The 15,000-nt window shown below is 39.0% G+C and overlaps 1 protein-coding gene and 1 long non-coding RNA gene across 2 annotated transcripts in view; one reads left to right on the plus strand and one right to left on the minus strand.

Annotated features, from left to right (window-relative positions):
- Positions 1 to 15,000, minus strand: part of LOC135090056 (ATP-binding cassette sub-family D member 2-like) — a 50,097-nt gene that overhangs the window by 30,596 nt on the left and 4,501 nt on the right. The window contains exons 2-4 of the mRNA XM_063986312.1: positions 6,146 to 6,318; positions 4,933 to 5,107; positions 644 to 753 (exon numbers count right to left, since the gene is read on the minus strand). Coding sequence (XP_063842382.1) covers positions 644 to 753; positions 4,933 to 5,107; positions 6,146 to 6,318 — 458 coding nt within the window. The remainder of the gene's footprint in view (positions 1 to 643; positions 754 to 4,932; positions 5,108 to 6,145; positions 6,319 to 15,000) is intronic.
- Positions 14,570 to 15,000, plus strand: part of LOC135090057 (uncharacterized) — a 3,891-nt gene continuing 3,460 nt past the window's right edge. Inside the window, exon 1 of the long non-coding RNA XR_010261750.1 lies at positions 14,570 to 15,000. This exon is cut by the window's right edge and continues 2,243 nt beyond it. This is a non-coding gene — a long non-coding RNA (uncharacterized LOC135090057).

Genomic DNA, 15,000 nt, shown 5'->3' on the forward strand with positions numbered 1-15,000 from the left:
TACACTGAGATTCACTGTACTTGCTGATGATTAATGTGTTTCCTAAAGAACTTCTTTTCTTTTAATCACAAATGAATAATGATGATAATGTAAGAAAAGTGAATAAAAAGAATGATCATAAGTGAAAAATGTGCAAGCTGCTCTCCATTCAGATCACAAATCAGAACAATCACACTACACTCTGCCACTGTAACGCCACAACTTGAAGCCACTCACACACAGTAAATGGCAGTGGCTGATGCTCTCATTTACTGAATGGCCCAAGCATTTATGTTTCTTTTTCAAGCAACTAGTAAATTTACTTTATATTACTATCAAGACCATTAACAAGATAACAACATTAACAAAATCAAAATACACTAATAACTGAGTATTCTGATAGGAATGCAGTCAACCTGCCACATGTCTGGAAGAAAAACCTGAGGTGGCGTTACCTTGTTTAAGAGTCCTAAGGTAGTGAAGGTACAGCCAGACTTGGTGAACACGCCTCTACGCATAGAAACAAAAGTCAAACTACACCTAGAAGTCTAATACAACACCAATACTAAACTGAGCACCATAAATAGAATGTGTTTTTAAACTAAAAGGCCATGAACTAAAGTTTCCTTCCAGCCAGGCAATGACAGGTGACACATTGCTTCACCTTGTAGGAGGTGAGGAGGCGCTCCACAGCATCAGCCCCAGATGTCAGCATATTCTTGGCTGTGGTGAAATACTGCGTACGCTCCGACACCCCACCGTCAGCCTGTCCACCTGTTGGCACACACAGGTAAACAGAGTGAAGTGGTATGTGCATGTTCACTACCTATAATAACCATATGGTAATCATTTTATAAGTACTGATTCTGGAAAAAATTGCACACACACACACACACACACACACACACACACACACACACACACACACACACACACACACACACACACACACACACACACACCCAGCTAGAGTGATATGCGCAAGTTAGTTTAATGTCATCCATCAAGTACTGATCTTGGAAAAAAAAATTGATAAGAACATACAAAAGTAAAGGGTTTAAATTTACCATATTTGATGGCTTATAAGACATGCCTGTTTAAAAAACAAATCTCAGGAAATGAGCCTGCATCTTATGAGGCCAAGGTTCAGCTTTGGGGCAGTGGCTAGTGGTAAGTCTATGGCAACAGTGGCCCTTACATAAAACCCCAAACATCTTCGCACATGTAAACAAAGTGATGATCGCTTCTACACCAGAAAAACAATTCCTTTTTTTTCCAAGGTAACAATGTATAACAGGTTGTACTTACTGGTAATTCAATAAAATAACACCAGTCAGGAAGAAATTAAGTGACAACACTTACACTGCACATACCAAAACAAACTTGTGGTCAGTTACACATCAAACCTGGCGACACACACAAGATTCACTGCATTCCTTAGTATGATGCCATTATTCCTTGAGGTAAGACACACCTTCATACAACTGAAATTGTGCCTATCTTTTAACATTCTCACCTTGCATACATGTTCAACAAAACTTGAAGCTAATGAGAAACTTTTCTTTTTTTTAGAAAATAGCTTACTAGCTAACAAAACAAAAGATTTTATAACTTTTATTACCTCCATGGGCTCTGACAATGTCACTGCCTATGCCATACTTGTTTACACCTCACAACAGGACTGGTGTAAGGACCAGTGTTGGAAGGTACTAACAAATATTAAGGTTTTTTAAATGTAAAATACTGGGATGTAATAAGGATCTGAATACATATGAGAGGGGTTCAAATGTCAAGCGAAACCCTTCACATCATATTCAGAGCTTAAACCCACTTATTTATCCTTTTTTTTTTCTTTAATTCCTGCCCAAACTGAGGTGCGTCTTAAAAGCCCCTGTGTCTTATAAGCCATCAAATACAGTATGCGGTTAAATTTAATAAGGAGATCCAAAGAAGCTCATTCTCAGAGTGGCAGGTGAATGGTATGGACTCGATGATTAGGTTGTTAGTGAAGTCAAGAGGAAGCTTATAAGATAAATTTATGGCCAGGAATGACAGGTGAGTATAGGTATGTATTGTGTGTACAGGGACTGCCATGTATAGGCCTGCTGACTTCCTGCACTATCCCGTATGTTCTTGTGTTCTTGTACTCTAAAACATTAAAATAAAAAATAACAAATAAATAAATATATATATATATAGACCACAAAAAATCAAAATAAATAAGTAAAATAAACTTATGAGTGTCACAAAATTTCTACACAAACAGATCACAATGAAATACAAACAATAAAGAATTATCAAACTAAAGACAAATGACCTTACTAACATCCTCTTGAAAGGGGCCAAGGTAAGACAAATAATCTACTTGCTTCCTCATCTCATCATTGGAGTAAACACACAAAGGAGAGGGCTCACAGTCCTCTTGCCATACACTATGAACATGCAAGGAAAACAATGGCAGTATTGTTCCACCCCACAAACTGAGTGTGGTCACCTCTCCCCTTCATCACCACAGCAATGGAGTAAAGATGAGAGAGAGAGAGAGAGAGAGAGAGAGAGAGAGAGAGAGAGAGAGAGAGAGAGAGAGAGAGAGAGAGAGAGAGAGAGAGAGAGAGAGAGAGAGAGAGAGAGAGAGAGAGAGAGAGAGAGAGAGAGAGAGAGAGAGAGAGAGAGAGAGAGAGAGAGAGAGAGAGAGAGAGAGAGAGAGAGAGAGAGAGAGAGAGAGAGAGAGAGAGAGAGAGAGAGAGAGAGAGAGAGAGAGAGAGAGAGAGAGAGAGAGAGAGAGAGAGAGAGAGAGAGAGAGAGAGAGAGAGAGAGAGAGAGAGAGAGAGAGAGAGAGAGAGAGAGAGAGAGAGAGAAATATAAGCTTAAAATAAAGTGGAAGTACACTGAAGTAGTAAACCAACACATGTGAGTCACCACCCAACTTTCCTGCACACCTTCCCAACAAACCTGTTGTGTACCATGCATTATGAAGATATCTTATCTCCATCTGCTCATTTATATGACCGAACACTCCAACATTGACCTGTTCAACAACACACCACTAGAGGCTGTGTGGCAAGACCTGGGGCCCACATGATATCACCCTACAAAACAAGAGTACAGTGGTAGTAACAAGAACCTCATTGTCACTAATATTAAACTGGAAGGCAATGAAATTTAAAGCTGCCAAAACCACAAGTAACCAAAACTTACACTTAAACTGGACCCACATGATATCATCCTACAAGACAAAGAGTACAGTGGCAGTAACTGAACCTTATTGTCACTAATATTAAGCTAGAAGGCAAGGAAATTCAAAGCTACCAGACCACTAGGTCCCTCATATCACCCTACAAGACAAGAGCAATAACAGTAAGTAACAGGAACTTAACTGTAAAATATTAAGCTAGGAGTTGAGGAAATCTAAAACTTCCAAGACCACAGATACCCAAAATTACCCCTTAATTTATCACAATCTAAGGATTTAGCTGTATGATTTTCAAGTTTCATCCCTCAAGACACTGCCTGACATGTTCAAAATGGAGTAGCTAATCAATCACTGGACCTGGGCACTGATTGGTTGGCATAAAACTACAATACAGAAGGGAAAGTGCTCTGACACATCTGACCTGGACTTGCAGATACACAGAAAACTGAAGTAACTGATGACAGGAGAAATAAGATAAAAAGACATCACAAAACTTATGGAAACAAAGGGGAGGAGGTCAAAAGAAATCAAGGAATAAGAGTAAGAGTATAAAAAGTAAATGCACAGACAATGACAAGAGAAAAAAATATTAGGTTAGAAGAAATCAACAAATAGTGAGTCAAAAAAAAATATGCACAGAAAATTATTTGAAAATAAAGAACAGAGACTTGGAATTGTTGCTATAAAGGCAATATCTTCCTATTACAAGCAATGACTGATACCCAGTGAAAGAATATTACATCATTTTGGACAGAGAGAGAGAGAGAGAGAGAGAGGAGAGAGAGAGAGAGAAGAGAGAGAGAGAGAGAGAGAGAGAGAGAGAGAGAGAGAGGAGAGAGAGGAGAGAGAGAAGAGAGAGAGAGAGAGAGAGAGAGAGAGAGGAGAGAGAGAGAGAGAGAGAGAGAGAGAGGAGGAGAGAGAGAGAGGGAGAGAGAGAGAGAGCAAAATGCAAAAAGGGTACGCTGGAGTGAAAAACAGACATTATGAAACACAGACGCAAAGACAATGCGACTGGAACTGATGGCAAATGGCAGTGGTGGTGGGTGATGATGATAAATAAGAGAAAAGACTACACAAAACATACAACCCAAAAAAGTAAATAAAAAAAAAGAGAGAGAGAGATTAGGAGAGGACAAGACAAAGGCAGCATGACCAGTACTGAAGTAGACAAGAGAAGCCTTATTTCACCAAGAGTAAAGGAAGACAAAGGAACGAAAAGAACATTACATATCCGCATTACTTCTGAAGTGAAAGAGGAAGGAATGCAGAGAAAAACAGATATGTATTAAGAGAGGTTGATGCAATTATCATCCTGACAAGAATCCAAGAGGAGGAGCCTTAACTTGACTAATGGAGTCAATGAGGATGCAATAGAGTATAAAAAAAAGGACATTAGAAGAGGCCAATGAGTAAAAAAGGAAGGAATGAAGAGTGAAAAGACATTACGGGAGACTGATACAAAGATTATAAACCTGACCAAAACCAAAACCAGAAGAGCCTTACTTTCACAAATAACATGAAAGAGGAAAAAAATAGAGTAAAAAAAAGACTCTAGGATAGGTTGATGTAAAGATTATCACCCCCAACCACAGATGAGGAGCCTTATTTTATGCTAATGGTGAAAGAGGAAGGAAGAGTGAAAAACAGACATTAGGAGAGGCTGAGGAGTAAAAGAGGAAAAGAATACATAGCAAAAAAGATATAAGAAGAAATTCAGACAGATTATCACCCTAACCAGAACCAACAAAAAGTGGCCTTACTTTCACTGATGGTTGAGGTGAGCAGTGGTATGGAAGTCATCACCATGCCAGCTCCTGACCACACGTACTTCATGAGGAACTGCTCCAGCATAATGTACCACAGCCTCTTGTTGAAGATTATGTTCATCTGCCTCACCAAGGAGTGGTACCCCTGCTGCAGGATGCCCAGCTCGACCTGTGATGCAACACACAACACTTACACACTCAAGCCGAAACACAACACACAACACACTCCTACACACTCCCCAACCTACAATACACCACACAACACACTCACACACACTCCTCAACCTACAACATACCACACAATACACTCACACACTGATCAACCTGCAACACATCACACAACACAAATTACTATCATTACTATTACTATTTTTATTATTATTATTATTATTATTATTATTATTATTATTATTATTATTATTATTATTATTATCATTATTATTATTATTTCATTACTCTTACACTTTGATCAACTTGACTTTTTATTTCTCACATGCCAGAGTCTCAGGACAAAAAAAAGTGGGAAAAATGGATTTATTTTGCTATTCTAAAAAAAAGTTGTTCCAGAGAATTTTGAAAAACAAAGACAAACAATCAGAGAGAGAGAGAGAGAGAGAGAGAGAGAGAGAGAGAGAGAGAGAGAGAGAGAGAGAGAGAGAGAGAGAGAGAGGAGAGAGAGAGAGAGAGAGAGAGAGAGAGAGAGAGAGAGAGAGTGAAACACAACTTTCTAATTAATTTCAACATCTGGTAAACAACTCTAGAACTTCCTGCCTGCTTTTGTATTCCCTCCTATTTTAACTTTAATTGTATCAAGACACTTCTCAAATTTTAAACAATCCTTCAGACTGCATTCTTTGGGGACTTGAACCTTCAGTGGACTTCTTTTTTTTTTAGCCATTTTGTTGCCCTTGCCCAGAGCCCCTTACATAAATCAAATAATAAAAATCTATCTGCTTCCCTACACACCAGGCTGGCAATCCCACACAAACCAGGTCAGACAAGGCACCACATACTCACATACACAATATTCACACTCAGCCCCATGAACCCCTGTTGGTAACATATCTCATGGACCACCCTTCTATACCCCAGGAGCTTCAGCATACCACAGTTGGACACATACATCCCCAGCAAGGCCTAACAACATACACTGGCTTACCCTGGCATCTTCATAAATAGATTAAATAAAACACAAAATCCACGTTACCTTCTGGCCGCCATAGAAAGCAATCTCCTCCGCGTTGGCAATGATACGTGAGTGGATGGCACGCAGGTAACCTTTGCGGTGTGCCTCCTCTGCCACCAGGGAGCCAAACTTGGGTGACACTCTCCTGAGGATGCGCCCTGTGATGAGCACAACCAGGGTCCCCAGCACTGGCCCTGAGGAGAACCATGGTGGATTAAACAACAGGATTATACTCAGGTTCTCATTAGTTGAACAACCACTCAGGCTAAACTAGAAAAAAATATTCACAAATAAGGGTTAAAAAATTGTAATAAATGGGACAATAAAGGAGATAAAAAGCTAATTTTGAAATGCTTTGTTCTCCTATGATGATTACTGTCAAAGGTCACAGAAATGGTCAGTCAGATTTTCAAGGGTCTTCTTTCATGTCAATGATGCAGAATCCTTGTTGCTAGGATCATGAAAACACCCTTGAAAACCCCAATAACCTCCATTATGCTGCATCTTGACAATAAAGTTATCTATCTATCTATCTATCTATTTAAACTAGAAATAAGACATCCAAACACTTGAGAATAAACATCACAACTCCTTGGTGATAAAACTGCATAAAGACCTACAGTTCTTTCACACATGACAGCTTACATCATTACTTGAACCATATGAAAACACAAAGCCAATATTTATTTTGAGGTATTGTAACTCTTCCTCTCCACTCACATGCCTCTCCCTCCTCTTCTCAGTTTCTTGGCATACTATTACAACACCAGAGTCTGTATCTTCCTTGCAAAACACTTGAAGGCAATGTTTATTTCAAGGTAGGCATGCTGTCACTCCTTCCCTCCCACTTTGTTCCCCTCACTCACACACCTCTCCTTCCCTCACTCAGCAACCTGGTATGCCATCATAACACTGGCCTGTATCTTTGTTGCATAACACTCTTACCACACTGCCGTGCGCTCTACACATGAGTGTCGGCAAGCTGCGATTCAAAAATGTTTGATTTGTTAACTTTTTATGTTATGAGGTAATATCATTCCTGATTTATGAATGCAAAGTTAACCTACACAATCTGAAATAACAAAGATTTACCTTAGGAAAATAACTGAAAATGTAAAAATATTTGAAAAAAATTATGGTTTTGTAATTTACATACACATTTTTTTCTATCAATGAATGTTTTTTTATAGAACACACCTCATTCTTAAATCTATGTCTTCATTATATATATATATATATATATATATATATATATATATATATATATATATATATATATATATATATATATATATATATATATATATATATATATATATATATTGAGGAGTGTTTTCACAGAACACACCACATTCCTAAACCACAATTCAGTATCAAGGAATCAGCGATGCTGCCAGCCTGTACCTACACACTGCCTTATCTGCTCACACCACACAGACAAAGGTCACTCTTGCCTCACCACTGCCACACTAAAACACATGACGACTGCACCTGCACCACAACTTGTCAAGGAGGAACAATTTACTTGGTGATACTGAACTTTATTCTTATTGTCAATGTGATTCAGTCTACTCAGTGGATTTTTTAAGAATCTTCAATTAATTCCTCCTATGTTATTGTGTGGTAATCTGAGGCTATTGAGATAAGAGAACTTAGGTTAAGTGAAATATGTAGTCATTAGTATGTAATGCTCAAAAACTTCTTACTGTTAAAATAATCTGGTGTACTGATTGTTTTCTCTGGGCATTTTACATTACTTGCTCTCCTACTGTGTGGTCTCAAGTTACTGGAATGAGAGAACCTAGGTGTAACCAGTGAAATATATAATTCTGTAATGCTCAAGTCATTCTATCTTGTTGTTGTGATTTTGTCTTACTGTTTCCCAACTAGTATCTTACACTGCCTACTCTTCTATTACAGAGCAGTTACCTGACTGAGATGAGAGAATTAAGGTTAGGCTGGTGAAATATATAAACCTATTTCAGTAGCTTTAAATAACCACACAATAATAGACATTACTATGTTTTACAAAATCTATGTATGAATAAGTTGTTTGTTTTTCTAGTACAGTACCTAACCTCTTCAACAACATGAGGGCTACATTGCTGGAGAGGCCATACTACTGACCCCTTCCTGGCTAGGGTTCTGCACATATACATGCTTCAAAAGTGGGACCATTTGATGGCACATCTAGCCAGATGTTCACCTTCATGTGACTGTACTGGATTGTGGCAGGGTCTATATATCGATGCTTCCTTTCTTCTAAATATCATTCATTTCCTTGTTATTTGACACGCCAGACTTGCTCAGATAGACAGGAATTCAGTGAAGTCTATATGTGAACATCACTTATCTTCAAGTGTGCAGCAAAGTATATATATACTCGTATATATATATATATATATATATATATATATATATATATATATATATATATATATATATATATATATATATATATATATATATATATATATATATATATATATATATATATATATATATATATATATATATATTTTTTTTTTTTTTTTTTTTTTTTTTTTTTTATGTAGGAAGGACACTGGCCAAGGGCAACAAAAATCTAATAAAAAAATGCCCACTGAAATAACAGTCCCATAAAAGGGTCAAAGCAGTAGTTAAAAATTGATGAATAAGTGTCTTGAAACCTCCCTCTTGAAGGAATTCAAGTCATAGGAAGGTGGAAATACAGAAGCAGGCAGGGAGTTCCAGAGTCTACCAAAGAAAGGGATGAATGATTGAGAATACTACTCTAGCGTTAGAGAGGTGGACAGAATAGGGGTGAGAGAAAGAAGAAAGTCTTGTGCAATGAGGCCGCGGGAGGAGGGGAGGCACTCAGTTAGCAAGATCAGAAGAGCAGTTAGCATGAAAATAAAAGTACAAGACAGCTAGAGATACAACATTGCGACGTTGAGAGAGAGGCTGAAGACAGTCAGTTGGAGGAGAGGAGTTGATGAGACGAAAAGCTTTTGATTCCACCCTGTCTAGAAGTGCAGTGTGAGTGGAACCCCCCAGACATGTGAAGCATATTCCATACATGGGTGGATAAGGCCCTTGTACAGAGTTAGCAGCTGGGGGGGGGTGAGAAAAACTGGCGGAGACGTATCAGAATGCCTAACTTCATAGAAGCTGTTTTAGCTAGAGATGAGATGTGAAGTTTCCAGTTCAGATTATAAATAAAGGACAGACCGAGGATGTTCAGTGTAAAAGAGGGGGACAGTTGAGTGTCACTGAAGAAGAGGGGATAGTTGTCTGCAAGGTTGTGTCAAGTTGATATTTGGAGGAATTGAGTTTTTGAGGCATTGAACAATACCAAGTTTGCTCTGCCCCAATCAGAAATTTTAGAAAGATCAGAAGTCAAGCGTTCTGTGGCTTCCCTACGTGAAATGTTTACCTCCTGAAGGGTTGGACGTTTATGAAAAGACGTGGAAAAGTGCAGGGTGGTATCATCAGTGTAGGAGTGGATAGGACAAGAAGTTTGGTTTAGAAGATCATTAATGAATAATAAGAGAGTGGGTGACAGGACAGAACCCTGAGGAACACCACTGTTAAAAGATTTAGGGGAAAAACAGTGACCGTCTACCACAGCAGCAATAGAATGGTCAGAAAGGAAACTTGAGATGAAGTTACAGAGAGAAGGATGGAAGCTGTAGGAGGGTAGTTTAGAAATCAAAGCTTTGTGCCAGATTCTATCAAAAGCTTTTGATATGTCTAAGGCAACAGCAAAAGTTTCACCAAAATCTCTAAAAGAGGATGACCAAGACTCAGTAAGGAAAGCCAGATTACCAGTAGAATGGCCTTGACAGAACCCATACTGGTGATCAGATAGAAGGTTATGAAGTGATAGATGTTTAAGAATCTTCCTGTTGAGGATAGATTCAAAAACTTTAGATAGGCAGGAAATTAAAGCAATAGGACAGTAGTTTGAGGGATTAGAACGGTCACTCTATTTAGGAACAGGCTGAATGTAGACAACCTTCCAGCAAGAAGGAAAGGTAGATGTTGACAGACAGAGCTGAAAGTGTTTGACTAGGCAAGGTGCAAGCATGGAGGCACACTTTCGGAGAACAATAGGAGGGACCCCATCAGGTCCATAAGCCTTCTGAGGGTTTAGGCCAGCAGGGGCATGGAAAACATCATTGCGAAAAATTTTAATAGGTAGCATGAAGTAGTCAGAGGGTGGAGGAAGAGGGAGGAACAAGCCCACAATTGTCCAAGGTAGAGGTTTTAGCAAAGGTTTGAGCGAAGAGTTCAGCTTTAGAAATAGATGTGATAGCAGTGGTGCCATCTGATTGAAATAAAGGAAGGAAAGAAGAAGAAGCAAAGTTATTAGAAATATTTTTGGCTAGATGCCAGAAGTCATGAGGGGAGTTAGATCTTGAAAGGTTTTGACACTTTCTATTAATGAAGGAGTTTTTGGCTAGTTGGAGAACAGACTTGGCATGGTTCTAGGCAGAAATATAAAGTGCATGTGATTCTGGTGATGGAAGGCTTAAGTACCTTTTGTGGGCCACCTCTCTATCATGTATAGCACAAGAACAAGCTGTGTTAAACCAAGGTTTAGAAGGTTTAGGTCGAGAAAAAGAGTGAGGAATGTACGCCTCCATGCCAGACACTATCATCTCTGTTATGCGCTCGGCTTACAAGGACGGGTCTCTGACACAAAAGCAGTAGTCATTCCAAGGAAAATCAGCAAAATACCTCCTCAGGTCCCCCCAGCTAGCAGAGGCAAAATGCCAGAGGCACCTTCGCTTAGGGGGATCCTGAGGAGGGATTAGAGCGATAGGACAAGATACAGATATGAGATTGTGATCGGAGGAGCCCAAAGGAGAAGAAAGGGTGACAGCATAAGCAGAAGGATTAGAGGTCAGGAAAAGGTCAAGAATGTTGGGCGTATCTCCAAGACGGTCAGGAATATGAGTAGGGTGTTGCACCAATTGCTCTAGGTCGTGGAGGATAGCAAAGTTGAAGGCTAGTTCACCAGGATGGTCAGTGAAGGGAGAGGAAAGCCAAAGCTGGTGGTGAACATTGAAGTCTCCAAGAATGGAGATCTCTGCAAAAGGGAAGAGGGTCAAAATGTGCTCCACTTTGGAAGTTAAGCAGTCAAAGAATTTCTTATAGTCAGAGGAGTTAGGTGAAAGATATACAGCACAGATAAATTTAGTTTGAGCGTGACTCTGTAGTCGTAGCCAGATGATGGAAAACTCGAAAGATTCAAGAGCATGGGCACGAGAGCAGGTTAAGTCATTGCACACATAAACGCAAAATCCAGCTTTGGATTGAAAATGAGGATAGAGAAAGTAGGAGGGAACAGAAAAGGGGCTACTGTCAGTTGCCTCAGACACCTGAGTTTCAGTGAGGAAAAGAAGATGAGGTTTAGAAGAGGAGAGGTGGTGTTCTACAGATTGAAAATTAGATCTTAGACCACAAATGTTGCAGAAGTTAATGAAGAAAAAGTTGAGGGGGGTGTCGCAGTCCGACCTGGGGACATTTATGGTCCCCTCCCCAGATGGGGACTCCGAGGCTGGTGTAGGAGTCGCCATGATGATTTTGAAATTTTTGAGTGAAGGGTGTGTGTGTTATTAGGTGCTTGTAGTTTTGTGTGGAGGAAGAGAGTTGTCTTTAAAGGGCAGGCTGTGACTGTCCCCTTGTGTTGTGAGACACAAAGGGGATGTGTGTATATATATATATATATATATATATATATATATATATATATATATATATATATATATATATATATATATATATATATATATATATATATATATATATATACACATATGAAGGGCAACAAGAATTAAGTAAACACAAGTCAGTATATTGATGTCCCGTATCTTTAAGCTTGCGGTAGTCTATATATAGCTACCATGCATCCTTAGAGTTGTGGAAGTCTATATATTGACATCAGCCTACAGTACTCACATGCAGCAACACATGGCTGGAGGTTGGCAGGGTTTAAATACAGACCATTCTATATTCATCAGTACACACATCTGCCCTGCCACTGGGAAGGGGTTAAAAATTGTGCTATTTACACAACTTTCCCACAAGAATGAACATTAACAAGAAGGGACTCTGGGAACACCTGCTTATTCATGAGATCATCTTACTCAAGAAGGGACTCTGGGAACACCTGCTTATTTATGGTCATCTTACTCAAGAAGAGGGTCTGGGAACACCTGCTTATTCATGAGGTCATCTTCCTCAAGAAGGGACTCTGGGAACACCTGCTTATTCATGAGGTCATCTTACTCAAGAAGGGACTCTGGGAACACCTGCTTATTCATGAGGTCATCTTACTCAAGAAGAGGCTCTGGGAACACCTGCTTATTCATGAGGTCATCTTACTCAAGAAGGGACTCTGGGAACACCTGCTTATTCATGTGGTCATCTTACTCAAGAAGGGACTCTGGGAACACCTGCTTATTCATGAGGTCATCTTACTCAAGAAAAGGCTCTGGGAACACCTGCTTATTCATGTGGTCATCTTACTCAAGAAGGGACTCTGGGAACACCTACTTATTCATGAGATCATCATACTCTATACCTCACACTGGTCTTCTGATAAGTGGCTATCTAAAGCAGCCTGATAAGATACCTAAACTGGGGAAAAACAGGTATCACTTTAAACATTCATCAAGGAGAATGCCATGAATAAAACAATTCCCTGCTTGAAGATCTTGCTGAGTCACAGGCTGAGGTGACTTGAGTAGCCTATGACTGCTGGTGTATCTCTTACAGGAGTCCCTCAGCCAGCCATAAATGTTGTTATTATGTTAAGCTTATCTAGTTCACTTCTATTCATGCCTGTATTCCTCCCACCCTTGGCTGTTGCTTCAGTACTGCATCATCAACATTAAGTGTACACACACACACACACACACACACACACACACACACACACACACACACACACACACACACAACAACGATACAAATATGTTAAATGAATTTACGAGGAAGTTAGATAAAAATAAATATGGAGGTAGGACAGCACAAGCATAGCTCTTTTCCTATATGTAAATAGACACACACACACACACACACACACACACACACACACACACACACAAAGAAAAAATGGTGAAAAAAAGTTAAAATAAAAATGTGTATTTTAATATTATTCATTTTCTTCCTCGCTTATGAATTAAACAAATTGGAAATATTATATTACAAAGATAATAATAATAATAATAATAATAATAATAATAATAATAATAATAATAATAATAATAATAATAATAATAATAATAATAAATATTCATCCTGTTATAATGGGTTGAAGTAAAAAAAAAGTTAATTTAAAAAGATAGGAGAGAATTGGTTGTCAAACAGAGTAGTGGATGAATGGAATAGACTCAGTAATCAGGATGTTAGTGCTGAGTCACTACAGAGGTCTCAAAGATTAGACAAATGTATAGATGAGGATGATGGGTGGAAATAGATAGGTATATTTCATACAGGGACTGCCAAATGTAAGCCTGATGACTTCTTCCAACAAATAATATTTTCTAATGTTCTTATATATTCTTGAACTTACAACCTGATTACCAACTCTGTTCCACTCATCCACTAATGTGTTTCCAGTTTCCTCACACATTAAACTTTCAGCACACTATCTGTCACCCTCAAACTTTAACTGCTTACACCATTAAGTTCACTCAAGTTCAGTGCAAGGCACTCTCAGGTTCTGGTCACAGTTTGAAGTGCAGCACATTGTTGTTGTTATTATCATCATTACAGTATCATTATCATCATAATGTTGTCACTCATCCACATCAGCTCCAGACCTCCATGAGAATGTTCCTTTCCACCCAGGGCTGACAGGGCTAAGAGTGTGAATGATGTGTAACAGAGTGTGGTGCTTTGTCTGGGACACCTTGTGTGGGATTGCCAGCCTGGTATTATTATTATTACCATTATTATTGTTATTATTATGGAAGAGGTATAAATCAGTAAAAAAAAGTATGGTTTTTAAATACTTCAGAAAACAATAACTGAATATTCATCTTGAAACATGATAGGTATAGTTGTTTAGATGTTCATTTTGAAAGAGTAATGGGAACATTTGCTCTATCCCAACTTTGTATCTGCACTACATGGGGAAGGCTCATTCCAAACAGTGACCCATACAGAAACAGGATACACATACTGAGATCAAAGTTTCACAGAAGGTAATTTCCCAAGATACAGCTATGTACTCTGCAATGAAACATCCTGAGGTGACTATAAATATGATCTGCAAGTCCTTCTTCTTCTTCTCCTTCTGCCATATCCCTAAGGTGAGGGGTTGGCACCATGAACGAGTCTCCTTCAGTTGTCTCTGTCCCCTGCATCTTCCTCTGTGACTACCATCCTTTGCAGCTCCACCACAATTCCATCCCTCCATCTCACTCTCTGTCTTCCCCTCAATCTTCTCCCTTCAACTAGTTTTCTTTGGGCTGTTTTATTGAACTTGCAATAAATACTAATGGATATTGAAACCAGTCTCATTTCAAGCTCATGTTGACCCTTGTTCATACAGCAGCTGCTCTCCACTTTTATCTCACTTTTGATAAGCTCATGTGTGTGGCCCGAGACACACATGTACTTGTAATGTGTTGCCTCTTCATCTATTCTTTTCCAATCCTCCTCTCATCTACAACATGCTACTGTACACACCCTCTTGCCTCTTCATCTATTCTCTTCCAATCCTCCTCTCATCTACAACATGCTACTGTACACACCCTTTTGCCTCTTCATCTATTCTTTTCCAATCCTCCTCTCATCTACAACATGCTACTGTACACACCCTCTTGCCTCTTCATCTATTCTTTTCCAATCCTCCTCTCATCTACAACATGCTACTGTAC

Source organism: Scylla paramamosain, chromosome 34 (genome assembly GCF_035594125.1).
Source record: "Scylla paramamosain isolate STU-SP2022 chromosome 34, ASM3559412v1, whole genome shotgun sequence".
NCBI classification, from domain to species: Eukaryota; Metazoa; Arthropoda; class Malacostraca; order Decapoda; family Portunidae; genus Scylla; species Scylla paramamosain.